Source organism: Oenanthe melanoleuca, chromosome Z (genome assembly GCF_029582105.1).
Source record: "Oenanthe melanoleuca isolate GR-GAL-2019-014 chromosome Z, OMel1.0, whole genome shotgun sequence".
Classification (NCBI taxonomy): domain Eukaryota; kingdom Metazoa; phylum Chordata; class Aves; order Passeriformes; family Muscicapidae; genus Oenanthe; species Oenanthe melanoleuca.
The window spans coordinates 45208413-45225721 of record NC_079362.1 but is presented as its reverse complement, the minus strand read 5'-3'; the positions used below and the strand labels follow the sequence as shown (position 1 = coordinate 45225721).

Here is a 17309-nt window from a genome sequence, read left to right as displayed (position 1 = left end):
CTGGTAATTGTAATGAAGAGAAGGTAAAAGTCCTCTGTAAGTATTTGTAGCATTTCAAATACAGTAGGTTATTTTTTTCTAACACTTACTTGGGCAAAATACCAAATATTTTATAATTATAAATTATAAAACATCCATTTTTTTCTTTTTATTAAATATGACTATTGGTTCTCAGGTACCAAAGTAAGTGTTTAAAACAAGAAACAAACACTTGCAAATACTTCATATACATACCTTGTTGAAAGGAATTTAGCAGTAAATGTAGATTCTCTTTTTGCTTTGTTTTTTTTATTCTTTATTTATCATTACAGAAAACAAGGCATAGTTCAAACATCAGCATGGCTCCAAGCTAGAAATTCAGCCTGACCAGAGTTCTATCCCAGACTTTTTGGCATTGCAAGCTGAACCTGACACATCCTACAGTGTTATGCAAAACAGGGACAGTTCTCTGTCTTCAATCTGTTTCTTCAGCCCGGATGTCACATCCAATCCCAGAAGAACAATGGAAAATGGATTTTCAGATTCTAAGTATCAATAATCTTCTAGAAGGGAAAAATTATATTAATGTAAAATGGTGCAATTAAAGTGTAATTTTTTTGCTATCTTTGAATTGTAGTTCAGCATTTGTATTTTTTGACATTAATTTTATGGTTTTATGAAAATGTGCATTTGTATGTTCACATTTCTGCACTTGTCAGTTTTGCATACTGAAGCTGTTATTTCTTTAAACTTTTATTTATTGCAGTTGTTCATTTTTTATGTGGTATATTTTTAAATGTTAAAGAATGACACATTTTGGGTAATTTTCCTCAGACTTAAAAAAAAAAATCAATAAGCCATTTTAGTCTCTATCTATCAAAGTTGTTTCATACTTGTCTATTTTAAAGCAGGACTGCAATACTTTAATAGGATTGAGAGAGCTATTTGAAATGTATGCCAATGATTCCTGTCATTTCATGGCAGCCCTGCCATGGTTCACTGAGCCCCCTCTTTTCTCTTGTCAGCTCAACTGAAGACAAGCATTTAGTTGCAAACTTTAAGCAGGTTGTGCAAAACAGAAATGATGTGACTGCTTCTCTTCCTGCACAATAATGTCACTGCTGGTCAATGTGAGAAGGTCAGGTTGCTCCTTGTAAAGCTACATGATACCACTTGCCTATTTGAACAAGTTAAGTTAACCACTGAATCTGGTCCCTGCAGGCACTGAAAACTCACCCTTTTATCAAGTCTGCATTTCATAAGAAAGAAGAACAATTGTGGAGGGAGGATTTCTGATGATATGTTTATATACTTTATAAGGACAGTTCCCAAACCAGTGTTGCAAGTAATGTATTTAGTTTAAACTGAAAGACTAAAAAGTAATGGCTGTTTTGACCTTCAAATAGACTCCTTTTTTGTTGTTGTTGGTAGGACCCAAGAGTGACGCCCATCTTTGATGCTGACAGAATTTAAAGCAAGGCCATTGCCCTGCATTTTCTGCCTTGTAGCACACAAAAGTAAAATTGTATGTCAGGCCGAGATGTCGGGGAGCTGACAAGATGCCCCAGTGACATTTCAGCTGGAAAGAGCAAGTGTCTTGCAACCAAGTGGTCAAATATCAAATAATAGGTCAAGCAGGAAGGAGCTGAGTTCTAACCACAAAGAGGTTTCTGGTAACTTACTTGACAAGCTTTTGGGTGCTTTGTGGCTTGACAAAGTGATGTTCTGTTGGGTATCGCTAGACAGACTGTTCTTTATAGCCTTCAGAAGATCAGACATTGACATTGATTAAACTCTTTAACCCTTAAAGGTTAAATCCTAGCATTTTCCTCATTGTGAATAAAAAAACAAAAGAAATTTTTTAATGCACCATTTGTTTTCATATTAATCACAGAACTCCCTAGTGCTATTAACTTTTGATGTGCTGTGTAGTTTTTGACAAAAAAATTGAATGCAAAATCTATATAATAGATTGTTTCTCAGTATGGACCAGTGATATATTACAAAAATAATATTATGCATTATGGAATTTGTAATTTCCTCTAATATGTCAAATGTAGGATTTGATTTTAAAGCTTCGTGACTTCTACTTTCCATCCGTTCCATTTTGGATGGAAAAGAATATTTGCATAAATGATGTATCACTTAAAATGAATGAATATTCCAGCTCCCCTTCTTTCAGGTACTCTAGAATCATTGAATATCCGAGTTGGAAGACACCCACAATGATCATCAAGTCCAAATCCTAGCCCTGCACAAGACAATCTCTAGAGTCACACTCTGTGCCTGAGAGCACTGTCCAAACGCTTCTTGAACTCTCTTAGGCTGGTGCTGTGACTGCATCCCAGGGGAGCTGTTCCAGTGCCCAGCCACCCTCAAGTGAAAGTCCTTTCCTTGAAATCCAACCTAAACCTCCCTTGACACAACTTCAGGCCATTCCCTCAGATCCTGTCACTGATCACCACAGAGCAGAGATCAGTGCCTGCCCCTCCTCTTTCCCTCTTAAGGAAGTCACAGACTGCAATGAGGTCTCCCCTCAGTCTTCTCCAGGCTGAACAAACCAAGCCACTCCTAATGTACCTTTAGATTTTCAATGGCAGATCTTTTATCTAAGGTAGCTTCAAATTTTCAGGTATTCTCTATTGTGCAGTCCATTGCTCACAGCCTTGATGTGCATGTATGTGTGTATAATAATACAGAGCCATGAAATGCCAAATAATAAATCCTGAATAACTCCTACATGTAAGAGCTGGCAGAGAAAGAACATTCCTTTTCTTTATGTATTTAGTCTTGAATACTAAAGAAAAAAGTTTTTGTTTTTCTCCAAGTGTCATGGCTCCGATCTGTCATGACAGTGACTGCTCTTAAAGGCGCCATAAGTACTGTATTCTGCTCTTCCAAATTTAATGTCAAAGATCTATTATATTAATATGAAGGATGAAAGAATATGTCTCACTGATCATTTTCCTCTCTGTGTATAGATGCATTTAAGCACTTTTTAAAGTGTATTCTCATGGTACACTATAGTTTGAGAAAGTAAGTGACTGTTTTTTACTACATGGTCTCAGATTGCTGAATATTTGCAGTTTACTTGTCCCTTTCCCATCATTGCTAGTCTGTGTGGCATGTAGAGACAGAAAAAGGATTTATTTCTGAAATCCATATCTTACTGAGAGTAGGAGTATCTCCTCCAGTTACTCCAGTTACAGCTCCAAGCATGGGTTTATGTGATTTTGCAGGGACCATAACAATGGCAAACTGACTGTAGTTAACAGGAATTATCTAACAAGATGTCATTTCTCCAAAGAAGTAGTTTGTAAGTTTTCATCGAAGGAGAACATCTACTCCATTCACTCTATTTAAATATTGACTAACTGTGAGTTACATACTATTTTTTAGAAGCTATCCACTTGGAAGGGGCTTTGAAATATCTTATATTTGGCTTTCAGATTTCCCATTTGTAATCAAAATCTCCTCTTTCTTGCATTGTGAAGAAGCTGAGAGTAGTAAACTGGATTATCTAGTGTGATACTCCTGAGTTGCTTTTCCGTGCATTTGATAAAGTGAAATTTGAGATAAATTCCACATAAGTAGAAGATCCCCTGTTTGTAGTTTACAAATTTAGTTTGTAGCTTATCAAAGCATATTTTTACTTATCTTTTGGAGACACATAAAAGTCGTGCTTGTGTAGAATGTGTCAAGGCATACCATAACAGTAGCTCCCAAAAGAGTATCCTGTTTTATACCAACTACTCTGCCTTGCTTTGAAAATTACAGAGCTTGAGATCTTGATCGTTACTTTAGAAGCTTTTCATTTTCAGAGCCTGGAATTTGAAGAGGACTAGTTCCACTGGTGGAACTAGTGTAATCTCAGCTTCATCTCTGCACTCCTCCAGAAGAACAACTAGTTTCCTTAGAAGAAAGACTGTATTTGGTGGGGCTAAAATACTCTCCATTGAATGTGGTGCAACAAATGATTGGCTTTCTGGTCAGTCTCAAATTAGTATTAATTTATCTACCCACCAAGCAACACATCTCTGAAAAGAGACTGACTGTGTAATACATTATTTTTTTCTCTGCAGTAGGTTTTATAGCTGTTAGTACAAGTTGTGTTTAGTACAAGTTGTGTTTGTGCCTGTGTGCACACATATCTTTTTCAGTAAAGATTTTGGTTATTGGATTGACTGTATTATCACTCCACATACTGTAAGCAATTCCTATTACTAGTAGTACAGAGAGATTTTTTGGCTCCTGTCTCCCACAACTATTTGCAAACTCAGCAGAACTCTCTGCCTGTCAAATTGGATAGACATTTATGGGAGTATCCTCCATTGGTAAAGATCTTGAATGTCTTTACAAAGTTAAGCCAAGGGAGCTGAGGTTTGAAGGTTCTGATCATCTGTTCCAGCACCCCTGCTTAGAATACAACCAGCTACCACTGGTTGCTGAACATTGCTTTTGGTCCTGTCACTAGGCACCACAGAGGATAGTATGGCTCCATATTCTTCACAGGTATTTACACAGTTGTTAGGATCTCCCTGTCCTTGTCTTGTCTTCTGCAGGCTAAAAAAATCACAGCTTTCTCAGCCTTTTCTCTCATGAGAAGTCCTTCTGCAAATCCTCCTGATTTGTAAACTACTTCTCCCATCTTAGTATCATCTGCAAACTTGTGAATTTTGCTCTGTGTCCCATCATCTGAGCTATTAACAATGTCATGAGTCAGTATTGGTCCCTGTGTTGACCCCTGGAATACGCCACTATTGACTGGCCTCCAGGTGGACTGTGTGCCACTAATCACCATGCTTTGAGCTCTGAGTTCAGGCAGTTTTGCAGCTGACTTACTGTCCATGCAGCTAGTCCATAATTCCTTACTCAACAAGTGGGACATTTTATTTTGTAAAGGGCTCTCCAAGTTTCCAAACACTGCTAAAGCCCTGGATTAAGTGAAAGGCAATATTTTATATAACCTCTTTGTCAATTAGGTCAGTCTGATCATTTGATCGCTTTCAAGAGCGTCTGATCATTCTGCTGTCATTCTGCACTTGAAAGGTTTTCCAATGCTTTAAATTTAAGATGAATTCACGTGTGCTGTAACTAAGCTCCTGAAAAATATTTAAACTCTCTTCTGATATATAAAATTGCTTTAGTAGCATTTTTCTCCTGATTTTTTTTGTAGTTCTTTGATTATTCTCCAGTGAATAAACCCCAAAAAGCCCCTGGCAGCTGCAGAGTTTGGATGAAATCTATATGTGAAGAGCACTTCTCCTACTGCCAGTGATGGAACACCAAGCTTACTCAGCATTTCTCTCTCCATTCTGTTGTTGTTTGGCCTTGAAATCCAAACAAAGGAATCTATTAGGACATTCTTTCCTGTCTTTTAATCTTGCCCAGTATGAAATGACTAGATTTTGTCTAACTTCACTTCACTTTTGTCTTTGTAATCTGATAATTTTTGGACAGTTACTTGGCATCATATTCTCTGTATGGCCTAAAAACGTGCCTCAGTATTTACTCAGAAAACATTTAAGTGTCTTTCCTCTTTGCTGAGTATTCAGCTAAACCAGTGGAACCTACAGTGATTTTTGCATAAATTATTTAATATCTTTATGCACAAAGTTTAAAATGGAAAAATTACATTTTCTTATAGGTACTCTGACTCTACTATGACTTCAGTTTTACAGATTTAGACGTGACTTTCAGTTAGGTCTTGCAAATTGTCCTTCAGTGGGAGATGGAAGGTGACATGCTCTTTGTCATGCTAACATGGGTCTGATCACTGTCAGGGGGAGCATCATGTAGGAATTTTGGGCAATTTATATAATTTTATGTATTGCAGTTCAGTGCTTTACAAACCAGCCATTCAGCAATGCGTATGAAACTGAGTCTGTCTGCTATTCTGGTGTCCTGTGACTGATGAATAAAATTGAATAACGACAAAGCAAAATATGAGGAAGTGTCTGAAAACTAAATTGTTTCCAAGAAATGCTCAGCAGGAGGTAGGGAGATTCACTGAATAATTTTTCTTCAGTTCTTTATTTACCACCTCTTCTGTACTATGCTTCCTGTCTCTTTATAAACTAATAGTACTAATAATTATTCCTGTTATCAGATTGTCTTCTCATGGCTCTACTGTGTCCAATTAAAGCTTCATAACTGGTTGGACTTCTTTTTGGCTAATTCCATGAAAGTCAGTAATTAAAAAATAGAAAACATTAGATTTAAAAATTAGATTTTAAGCACAAGTATTGTTACCATTATTGTACAAGTATCCTTTTTTTTTTCTTGGTAAACAAATTTTTAAATCTTCCAATGCATGATGGTAACAGGGAGATTGTTTGAAAATAAAGCAATGCTAATTATGTTTAAATTATTACATTTCTTTTTGTGTGATATATAGCTGACCCACACAGCAGGCCCACTAGCTGTTGATCTGTAGATATCTGAATAGTTTAGTCCACACCAATGGTGTGGTCCTAAAAGTTGTGGAAACAAGCATCATAGATGCTGTGCTTGTGAGCAGTACAGTTAAGAAAGGCATGTACCTTCTACACATTGCAGGAAAAACGCTGTTAGACATTAAAAACCTGGCACATGTGCATAGCAAAATAAGTGGGGGAACTTTTAAATTAATCAGGTAAGAGTTTCAGTAACTTTCAGTGTATGATATGTTGACTTGCCATCAGAATTTTATACATAAAGTCCTTTAAATGCATGGGATTCTTCTGGTACATATGGGGAGGAATCCAAAGCTACACTCCATCCTGTGACATTCAGTATATATAGCATTTGAGATTTTTGCTGACTAAAATGCTTTTGAAAATATTTTTTAAACTTCAGTCCATAAGGTATTTATCAAAACAGAAGCAAGAGAATTGTGAATTAAATATTAAATCCTTTCCTACCTCAATGCCATGTGAAGGTTAATAAAATTTGTTCCCATAAAAATAGCATGGGAGAAATCTTAGTTGTAATGTTTGCAGTAGTAGATAAATCCTAGTTTCAGGCTTCATTCTCAGTTGGCTTACTGAAACAAATTTATGTCAGACATTTGGGGTGGGAAGCTGTATATATTAAAGCACTGACCTTAACAAGAGTCATGCAGCTAAAATCCTGCACTGTTCTTTTAAAATGTCAGGGGTTAATGTTATTTAAATGCAGTATTTGGTGGTTTAATTGAGTCATGCTTCGTTGTCTTTTACTGCACATTAATGCCAATGAAACACTGATTGTTGACAGAAAGTTCTCTTCAGCAAAGTATACACTGACATATCATACTGCTATAGAAAAACCAGTGTTCAAGACAGAATAGTCATACTCTGCTGGCATAGGAACCTGTTCTGTCTAAATGGTGGCAATATCCATTATACACTGACAGGAATCGTGAACTTGCTTTTGTTTTGTGTATGTTTTGTTTTGTTTTGCTTTGCTACGTGTATGTTTTCAGACTGCCTCTTGAGAGAACTGATATGACTTAATTATCGAGTCTTTAAACAAATAAACTAATCTCAAGGGTTTGTTTTTTTTTGGTATGTCACACAAGTTAGTATATGTACCTTGAAAAGTACAAACCAAGCCTCTGAAGAGCCTTTTGTTATAGAATTGCCTTTTGACAGCTTCTGGCCTTAGGACCTACTAATGGCTTTGCATCTTGACTTTGTCTAGGTTTGGAAAAAGTAAGTTCATGTTATTCTCTGAATACTTCTCAGTGTTAACTCTTCCTATCAGCTTAAAACCCCTAATAAGAGGATGCTGGCTTGGCAATTGAGATATAGAAAATAGTTCAAATTGTGAAGAGGAATACAGGAAGGAATAAACACCAGTGAGTTTACAAGAGCTTGTGTGTGTGTTGGGTAGGATATATTTGGTTTTGTGCTTTTGTGTGATGGAAAAACAATTCCAAAGTAACTGTCGTCATATGGACAGCTGCTTTATACTTCCTTATTTTGGCTGGAGATGTTTGCATGCTGTTTGTCTAGTCCTGTAGGACTTCGTTACACTTTTGGACTCTGAGCTTTCCAGGATTTTTCTCATGACTGCAGGGTGGTTTCTGGAAGTCATTAGAATTCTGTCTTGGAAATGAGTTTGCAAATGCTCATGAGTCATGACTTTAAGAATTGTTTTTTTCCAAGCCAGTGTCATTTTCCAAGTTTATATTAGCCAGCCTGGTCAAAGCGTGCAACTGCAAATGGACTTAGCTTGTGTAAAACTTTCAATGTATTTGGGGAACTTCCTGGTCCCTATACTATCCTATTAGGTGGCATTGGTACATCACACTTCCTAATGGAATAACAAAGTGTTTGAATTTCATGTGAATAGTAAATCACAAAGAGTGATTTTGTGGAAAGTCATAACAGTCAGCTTTTTAGTAGCAGCATTTAAGCACGTTTAAGGACCTGCCTTAATGTGTCTAGATAAATATATTTAGTTTTGTCTTCGTGTCTAAGATACTATGAAAGTGTCTGGAGCAGATTAACTGCTTCTCACCAGAATGACTGGTGACTTTGCAGATCTGTCTTCTTCTTGCAGATCTGCACTGAGTGTTGTATACTGTGAAGAGCTGTATAGTTCAGCAGGCAAGACCTATAGAGTTCTAACCTGTGGCGACTTAATTCTCTCTACCACTGGCTCAAGGGCAAAGAGTAGATCTTTCTAGCTTCCAAAAACTCGCACCAATGCTGAGCAATGCAGGGGTGTGAAGCCATAAGGAGATTGTGGAAAGCTCCTGGAGTTCAAAGTCTAATTATCCATGCAATGTATTTGTATATGAACAGCTAAGTTGGTGTTGGCTTTTTTAACATGTTAATGCTGTATTTTACTTAATATATTTTTAGCAGTTTGTGGTATGTGCACATATTGTGTGCCTTTGCCCTTAACTACTTTTTTTTCCCAGAAGCACTTGTAGCAGAACCAGCTGTTGCTTGGTGAACTCTTAAGCCTCCATCAAGGTATAATGTGTTAAATTACCATCAAGAACCAAAGGGAAACTCAAAAATTAACAGCAAAGTGTGATGAATTTATTGTTTGGCATTGTACATAAAGCCCTGCTTAAAGGAGTAAGCCAAGTATAATCTTAGGTCAACTAATGCAGAGCTTTGGCCAAAAAGCTTCAAGAAGAAGGTAAGTAAAACTGGCCAATTAGAAAAATTGTCTTAATATTTTCCCAATGGATCCTCTAATTTAGAAAATAGTTTATAACAGGAGAGAATATCTAGAAGCAGCTTTAATTGTGACGGATCAGAAAGAAAGGAAAACCAACGGATCTCTGATTAGGTTCAGAGGATATCTGTAGCCTTGTTCAGGCTCTGATTATTTCTGAAGAAGAGGCTTCTGTGATTTTATCAATAATTTAGGATTTGGACACCATATGCTGCTGTGGCTACCTATAAGACAAAGAGAAAAAAGCACTTTTCATGTCAACTGCTACGTGTAAAACCAAAGCAAACCAACAAAAACTCCAAAACCCAAAAAAAAAAAAAACCCCTCAAAACAACAATGACAACAAATAAACAAAAAAGAAACAAACAAAAGCCCTCTCAGTTTACCCTTTGAGATGGAATCCCTTTGTCCAGGAGTCTGACTGTAAATTCTCATTGACTAAATTTCTACCAATTTTACTCCAGTACCATAAAAAAAAGTTTTCATTCTCAGATGAAAAATGCTATCGATCTGCAACACCTGTTCATTGTTATGTCCACTGTATTAATGTCCTGCAGCCTGTAAATATATCTTAATTTACTGAAAATACAAATTTCCTCCAGTGTGAAACACCTTTTCAGCTGTCACTACATAAAAAATTTTTATTAAGTATTTTTGGAGTACTTATTTGTGTTGCACTTTTGTGACTGTATGAGTGGCTGAGCACTGCATAGGGAATGGTAGGGAAATCAATGAATGTTACCACTGAGATACTGGATTTGCCAGAATTTCAAACAAATTGCTTAAAAGCTTGCAGAAGACAGCCTGATTGAACTGACTCTGGAGTAATAGTATATTTAAAAGGAAGTGAAAAAGAGGATCTTGTATGAATGGTTCAGGCTTGTTTTTCTGTTAGCTAAACTTAGACCCTGTTGCTTTTCTACTTAGGTAAAGCATAATATCTTTGTTAATGGATGTAGTGTCCGTTTGCCTGCCGTGGTCCTCTCTGATCACAGGTTCTAACTAGACTACAAAAGGATGAAGATTCACAAACCATATAATGCCATTCTCTGCAAAGGAGATGTACATCGCTTCCCCTGTAGGAATTGGGTAGTTTTACAGTGGGTTGAGAAGCATATCATTCTTCCTATTTCAGCAAAAATGTTTCAGTCTCACGTACACACACAGCTTGACTTCTGAAAGGGTACAGATTAAACAGTTGGGGTTATTTGAAAAGTGTCTGAAGTTCTCTTCCTAGCCATAAAGAATTGCACTATAAAGATTTATAATTCGAAAGGGAGGAGTTTCCTCTTTTCTGCTGCTGCACAAAAAGACTTGGTTTCTTTTAATAACTGAAATGGTTTCTACCTCTGTCTGAGTCTACAAGAACCTCTTAGAAAGTTCACAGAGCAGTTACAGTTCACCATGTGAGCTAGTAAAATACAAACTTATTTCTTTGAGCAAGCACTAGTCCTCTTTTCCATTTAACCAGTTGTCTAATCCATATCCAGTTTAGATACTATAATTTTTATAGACAACTTTGAGGACCTCAGGAAAATATGAAACTTAGGGACATGAAGATGAAGTGTTCAGAGCTACTTGGGTTGACTTTAGGCAAGAATCTGGACTGTAGTCCTAAAAAAAGTCTTGTGACAGAAATTTCTCTATGGCTTCTATAGGCTTTTTTTTTCCTTCTAATTTCCTGTATGTTGCTTTGCTTCTTCTGTTACATATATAAATGTATGTATATTTATTTCACAATCAAGATTCTTCCTTTGCCAGAATGAGAGTACTCTGTGAGAAAGAATGAAGGAAGAAAGTAGATCCAGTAGTAAAATTTTGAGTGTTTCTAGAATTTCTCCTGTATTAGAGCAGAGTTTAGACATTCTATAAGAAATATAATGTTAATCAACTGGGTTGTAAACCTGATAATCGAGTTTTCATGTTTTGACCACCAACATAAGTCAATTCTAAGTAACGTTTTAATGCATTTTCTTTGTCCCAGTTATTCATATTGTGAGAGTTTTGTCTTAAAACAGGTGTCATGTCCCCAAAGATAGTATTATTTTACCATTATTACATGAACTCAGATGCTTTTCTTAGAAGAATCTATGTAATCATACACGTTACATGGAATCTCCGAATCAGAGAATATGTTGAGTTGTAAGGGACCCAAGAGGATCATCAAGTCCAGCTCCTGACCTTCACAGCACCATCCCCAAGAGTCATCCCATGTGCCTGAGAGCACTGTCCAAATGATTCTTGAATTCTGTCAGGCTGGTGCTGTGACCACTGCCCTGGGGATCTGCTCTGGTGTTAACAACCCTCTGGCTGAAGAACCTTTTTGTCATGTCAGACCTAAACCTTTTCTCACACAGCTTCAGGCACTCCCTCGGGTCCTATGGTCAACACAGGACCTCCCCTCAGGAGGAAATTGTAGACTGCAGCTTCTTCTCCAGGCTGAACAAACCAAGTGACCTCAGCTGCTCATTATACAGGTTCCCTCAAGGCCCTTCAACCTTCCTTGTTTCCCTTCTTTGGACACTCTCTACTAGTTTACTGTCTTTCTCATATTGAAGTGTTGCAGTGCCCAAACCAACCCCCAGCACTGGAGGTGAGGCTGCCCCAGCTCAGAGCAGAGCAGGACAATCCCCTCCCTTGCCCAGCTGTGATGCTGTCCCTGAAGCCCCCCAGGACAGAGCTGCCCCTCCTGGCTCCAGGGCACTGCTGGCTCAGGTTCAGCTTGCCATCAACCAGGACCCCCAGTCTCTTTCCATGGCACTGCTTTCCATCATCTCATTCCCCAGTCTGGCCATACATCCAGTGTTGCCCCATCCCTGGTGCAGAATCCAGCACTTTCCCTTGTTGAACTTCACATTTCATTGGTCACAGTGGTGATTCTGGGTGATTGCCCAGACCCCTGATTTGTCAAGGTCTCTCTGCAGGACCTCCCTGCCTTCAAGGGCATCAACTCCTCCAGTTTTGTATCACCTGGGAACTTGCTTATTCTCCTTCCTGTCCAGCATCCAAGTTATTTATGAAGATGTTGAAGAGCAGAGGGCCAAGGATGGAGTCCTGTGGAACCCCACTAATGACAGGGCCCCGGTCTGATGTCACCCCATTCACTGTAACCCCTCGTGCCTGACCCATGAGCCACTTGCTCGCCCCTCCCATGATGTGTGTATCCAGCTGTGGGATGGACATTTTGTCCAGAAAGATCCTGTGAGAAACAGCATCAAAAGCTTTGCTGAAGCCTAAAAAGATTACACTGTCTCCCCTTGATGAATTAGGTGTGTTACCTTGTCATAAAAGGAAATCAGGTTTGATAAGCAGGTATTCCTCCCATGAAGCCATGCTGGGTATGACCAAATACTGCGTTCTGTTTTAGGTGTTTTCGATAGCTCCCTGAATAACATTCTCCATTTACCAGTTATGATATCTATAGAAGGTGATGTGTAAGTAGTGACCAGCACTGATGGACCTGAGCACCTGCAAATATATTTTCCCAGGAACTATTACACACTAATTCCCTGAGCAGCCTGAATTCTGCTCACCTGCAGCTGAATTGTTGCCTGCACTTTGCCTGCTGTGAACTCAGATTTTAAGCTTGATTTCTTTGTGGTCAAGGTGGAAGTGTCCACTTTGATCCACGAGATCCTCTCTATTGACAAGCAGGAAATCTAGGAGAGCGTCTTTCTGAGTCAGCTCCCTTTGGATCTATTCCATAAAGTTGTCATCCAGGTTTTTTAAGAATCTTCTGGCCCGGGCTGTTTCTGGCCCAGGCTGAAGTCCCCATAAAGACAAGGGCAGTTTACTTGGAAGTGTCCTTCAGTTCCTCAAAGACTAATTTGTCAGCATCATTGTAGTGGCTGGGTGGTCTATAGTAGAGTTCCATGATAACATCTAGATTATTTGTTTGTCTCTTGATTCTTGGCTCTCAACCGTGCCATTGCCAGCTGTGAGCTCCACACATTTTTCCTTTTCATTACATACAATGCCACCCTCCAGCCTCTCCTGCCCTGCTGAAGAGCCTGTAACTGTCCATCAGTGCACTCCAGCCGCAGGACTCATCCACCAGGTTTCATTTATGTCAAATCTCCCGTTATGCCTGGACAGGGCCAGGCTTCCAGCTCGTCTGTGTTCCTCATGGGGTACGCCCTAGTGTAGAAACATTTCAGGTGTGGTACGTCGTAGTCAATGAAGCTGATCAAAGGATTCTATTAGCTCTTGTTTCCTTAGGTTTTGTCGCACCATCCCATTGCTGACTATAGCAAGTCTGGTTTGATCCCTTTTTCCCTTCCAAGCTAGTTTAAAGCTCTGTCAGCAACTCCTGCTATCTCCTGTGTTAGAATTCTTCTTCCCCTCTGAGAAAGGTGAATCTCTTCAGGTGTCAGTAGATCAGATGTTGAGTAAAACATGGTCAAAATCCCCAAATATTTTCCAATAACTCCAGCCTAAGAGCCACATGTTGACCTGATGGATCTGCCTATTCCTATTAATAATATTCATTGTTACCAGAAGGATCAAGGAAATCACAACTTGTATCCCTGATCCTTCTACCAGTCTTCTCAAAGCACTGATTTTGATTGCCATCAGACTTCTCTCTGTTATTTCATCACTTCACTATTGAACAACCAATAAAAAATAGTAATCACAAGGCCTTAGTATACTGGGGAGTCTTCCAAAAATGTCTCTTATCCGTGCCTCTGTGAGCTGGATTCAGTCTGCATGTCAGGCCCTCCTTTTCCTTAGAAGGGAGTCTCCTATTACAACTACCCTCCTTTTCCTCTTAGCAGGAGGTCGTGATGCGGGGTACAGGTGGTGTTGGGTTAGGAGGCCACCTGAGCCCAGAAAGACCTTTACCCACCTCATCAATTGTCTGGCCTTCTTACTTCCAGAGCCTTACACATGCTGTAGAAGGTGCCAGTCCCACTTGCCAGTTTCTGAGGAGGAGGAACTTCCTCCTGGTGCATGCTGTGACCTTCTTCCAGTCTTCATCTTGACCAGCCCTTGACTAACAAGCCCTGGGCTAATTACTGTGCAGGGTTCTGAGTCCATCTGCTTCTCCACTGCAATGTAAGTTAGAGACTCCAAAGAACCTTGAGACGGTAGGGCCTCTGAAAAATTCCTCAGCCCCTTCCTCATGTGCTCAAATACTGCATAGCCTGTTCACTTCTTCCTGTATCTCCCTTCTCTGGTGACACAGCTCCTCAAGCACGGCACATCTTCTGCAAAGTGTTTGTCAGTCCCAGCCTTGCGGAAAGGCACTCCTGGCAGCCTGTGATCTTGAAAGCTCCATCTCCCATCAGTAGGTCTTTCTGTCTGGAGGCCTCTGACATGGCTGGTTCAGTGACTCCTGCAGCTACGTGCAATTGAGGTTGGTGTGTCAACACCTTAGCTGAGGAAGCTTGAACTAGTATGCTAAAAAGATTGGGGCTAAATGATGCTCTTCCTTACCAGCTATTCAGTCTGTTTGCTGCCTCTATTGGCTGCTCCCAGATGGCTGGAGAGGAGCCCCTGCAGTTTGCCCTGCTTGTGTCAATTGCCATACAAAATGCTGTGCCATGCCCTCACTGCCATGCCACATCCCTGTTTGCCATGCTTCCTGAAGCTATTTAAATCTTCTGTGAATGTTAGTCCTCATGTACAGCCTGATCTAAAACTCACTCCCAGAGTTCCTTCAGTCACTGCTGCCTTGACAATTGACCATATTAATGAAAACTTTTCAAGATGGGAACTTAGAGGACAGCAAAAGTGACAGAAGAATTAAGGTTGTTAAAAATGGATCCATTCACTTGGCACAGACATGAAAAACATTGTGTATAACACACAGTAATGATGGGACACACCAATACACATATGAATGGCTGTCAGTCTAATAAAAGATTGGAGGGGGAACATAATCATTTTGAAACCTGAGGTTTGTATCCACAGCAAATGAGAGAATGAGCATATCCTATGGTTCATTCCCTCTCTCTGTAGCTTACAGTACTCAAGAGCATTTGGTTTGTTTTGGCAATGTTCCTGTTATACAATAATTACTCCATCTACTCCATGATACCACTAGATGAGTGATGTGACCATTCTCATGAATCACAGAAGTGACCAAATTCATAAATTTTTGCAGCAGATAACTATAAACAAGCCACTGGCTTACAAATCATAGAATTGCAGAATGGCTGAGGTTGGATAGGACCTCTAAAATCTAGTTCCAAATTCCTGCTCAGAGCAGGGTCAGCTAAAGCAGATTTCCTGGACTGTGTTCAGTTGATCTTTGAGTATCTCCAAGGATACAGATTTCAGAACCCCTCTGGACAATCTGTGTCACCCACACAGTGAAAAAGTATTTCCTGATGTTCCAAGGGAGCCTCCAGTGCTTCCATTTGTGCCCATTGCCTCTGGTGCTATCACTGGGCACCACAGAGGGGAAGCTTCATTCCCTCCCTCATCTCTTCATATCCTTGTCTTCATTCTGGGCTGTTGGGTATTTGTACATGTGCACAAGGTCTGGAGTTTTCTCTTGTGGAAACAACTCTGATTGTCAGTGAAATGCCCCGGTGTATGAGTCACTCTGCCCAGTCCTGTATCCTCTGTTAACCTGCTGAGGACGCACTTTATCCCATCCTCAAGGCCATTAGTGGAGATGCTGAACAGCACCAGGCTTGATTATTCAGCCACTTTTAAATTCATTTATTTAACCTGTGCTTTATTGGCTTGTCTGTGATGATGGTACAGGAGTCAGTGTCAGAGATGCTGCCAAAGTCAATGTAAAAACCATCCACTGTTCTTCACATCAAGCTAGTTGTCACATTCGAGAAGGCCTGGAAACCTGTAAACAGTTTCTGGGAGCAGTTGTTCATTGCTTTCCTAGAGACTGAGGACCTGTTCTCAAATATTTTAGATTTTTTTTTTTTTTTTTCTGTTCTTGGGGTGGTATTTCTCTGATTCAGTCCTTGGGAACCTCTTGTTTGATTGGTTATCATGACCATTCAAAGACAACTGAAAGTGGCCTCACAGGGACATCACAGCTCCCTTAGCACTCTTGAACTTATATGTAAACTGCTTATTTTCCCCTATCCCAGCCCATCTTCACAAAGTCAGTTTGCTTGCTCCAAGTCTCTCTGGTCTCAGTGGCCTAGGATTCCTAACAGCAGATTGTATTGGCAAGGTCTGAGACAAAGATGGCATCAAGTACCTTATCCTTCTCTATGTCAGTTGTCATCAGTTTCCCTGCTCCATTCAGCCCTGGGCTCACATTTTCCTTTTACTTTTCTTATACTTGTGGAATATTTCCCTGTTGTCCTTCACATTCCTTGCCAGATTCAACTCCAGATGAGTTTTGGCTTTTCTAAGTCTGTCCCTGCACAACTGGACAGTAATACCATATTCTTCTTGGGTCTCTTGACTCTGCTCCTGCCTTTGGCCCACTTTTGTTCTATGTTTGAGTTCAGTTGCATGAAAAAACTGAAATGAGAGGCCAGTGGAAGTGGCTGTAGGCATTGATTTTGTTGATTAACAGAGAGGGAGACAAATATGAAGCCATATCAACTGCTGCTGTGTGCTGCATGTGACCAATGATCAGCAGAAATATGTCTGTCTTTAGTAGGCTGTGACTGACAGAGCTTTAAACATTTTGATTTTCATAGGTTTAATTATCTCCTAGAACTCCTCAGGTTAAAATGTTAGACTAGATCCTAAAATAAACAAAAATTAGTTGTGTTTGTATCAGTGAAAATTACTATATTTCCCTCATGTACCCCATATTTTAGATTTTCTAGATGGATGTGGAATTATATCTACGACTGAAACTTATTTTTTCCATGTCAGTTTGAGAAAATTTGAGAATATAGAGAAAATAGTATAAAAAAGCTATTTTGTAATACTGTTTAATAGAACCTCTGCATTTTTAAAGAAGAATACTTCGGGAAAAAGTGGTGAATAAGAATGGGTAATATAACACATGAATGAAAGTGGATTTTATAGAAACTGCTGATCTTCAGAAAATGAAAGAGCTGGTAATAGCAATTAATGATTGTGAAGTCTGCTACTCTGTTCTGTGAGATGTTAAAACCATGTCTGAAAAGGGAAGAAGATTAAAATACATATTGATTGGCTGATGGGCAAAAGGTAAGGTTTAAAAGCAAAGAATTGACCAATATGTGTGGTATTAATTAAACTCCTCTCATCATTGTGAA

General features: G+C 39.3%; 2 protein-coding genes across 4 annotated transcripts in view; one reads left to right on the top strand and one right to left on the bottom strand.

The window, feature by feature from the left end:
• Positions 1–4065, top strand: part of CCDC171 (coiled-coil domain containing 171) — a 161478-nt gene extending 157413 nt beyond the window's left edge. For all 3 annotated transcript variants that reach the window (XM_056514607.1, XM_056514608.1, XM_056514609.1), the window contains one exon: positions 312–4065. In XM_056514607.1, coding sequence (XP_056370582.1) covers positions 312–325 — 14 coding nt within the window. In that variant the 3' untranslated portion in view covers positions 326–4065. The remainder of the gene's footprint in view (positions 1–311) is intronic.
• The window catches only part of BNC2 (basonuclin 2), a 608431-nt gene that overhangs the window by 86850 nt on the left and 504272 nt on the right, over positions 1–17309 (bottom strand). The window lies entirely within an intron of this gene.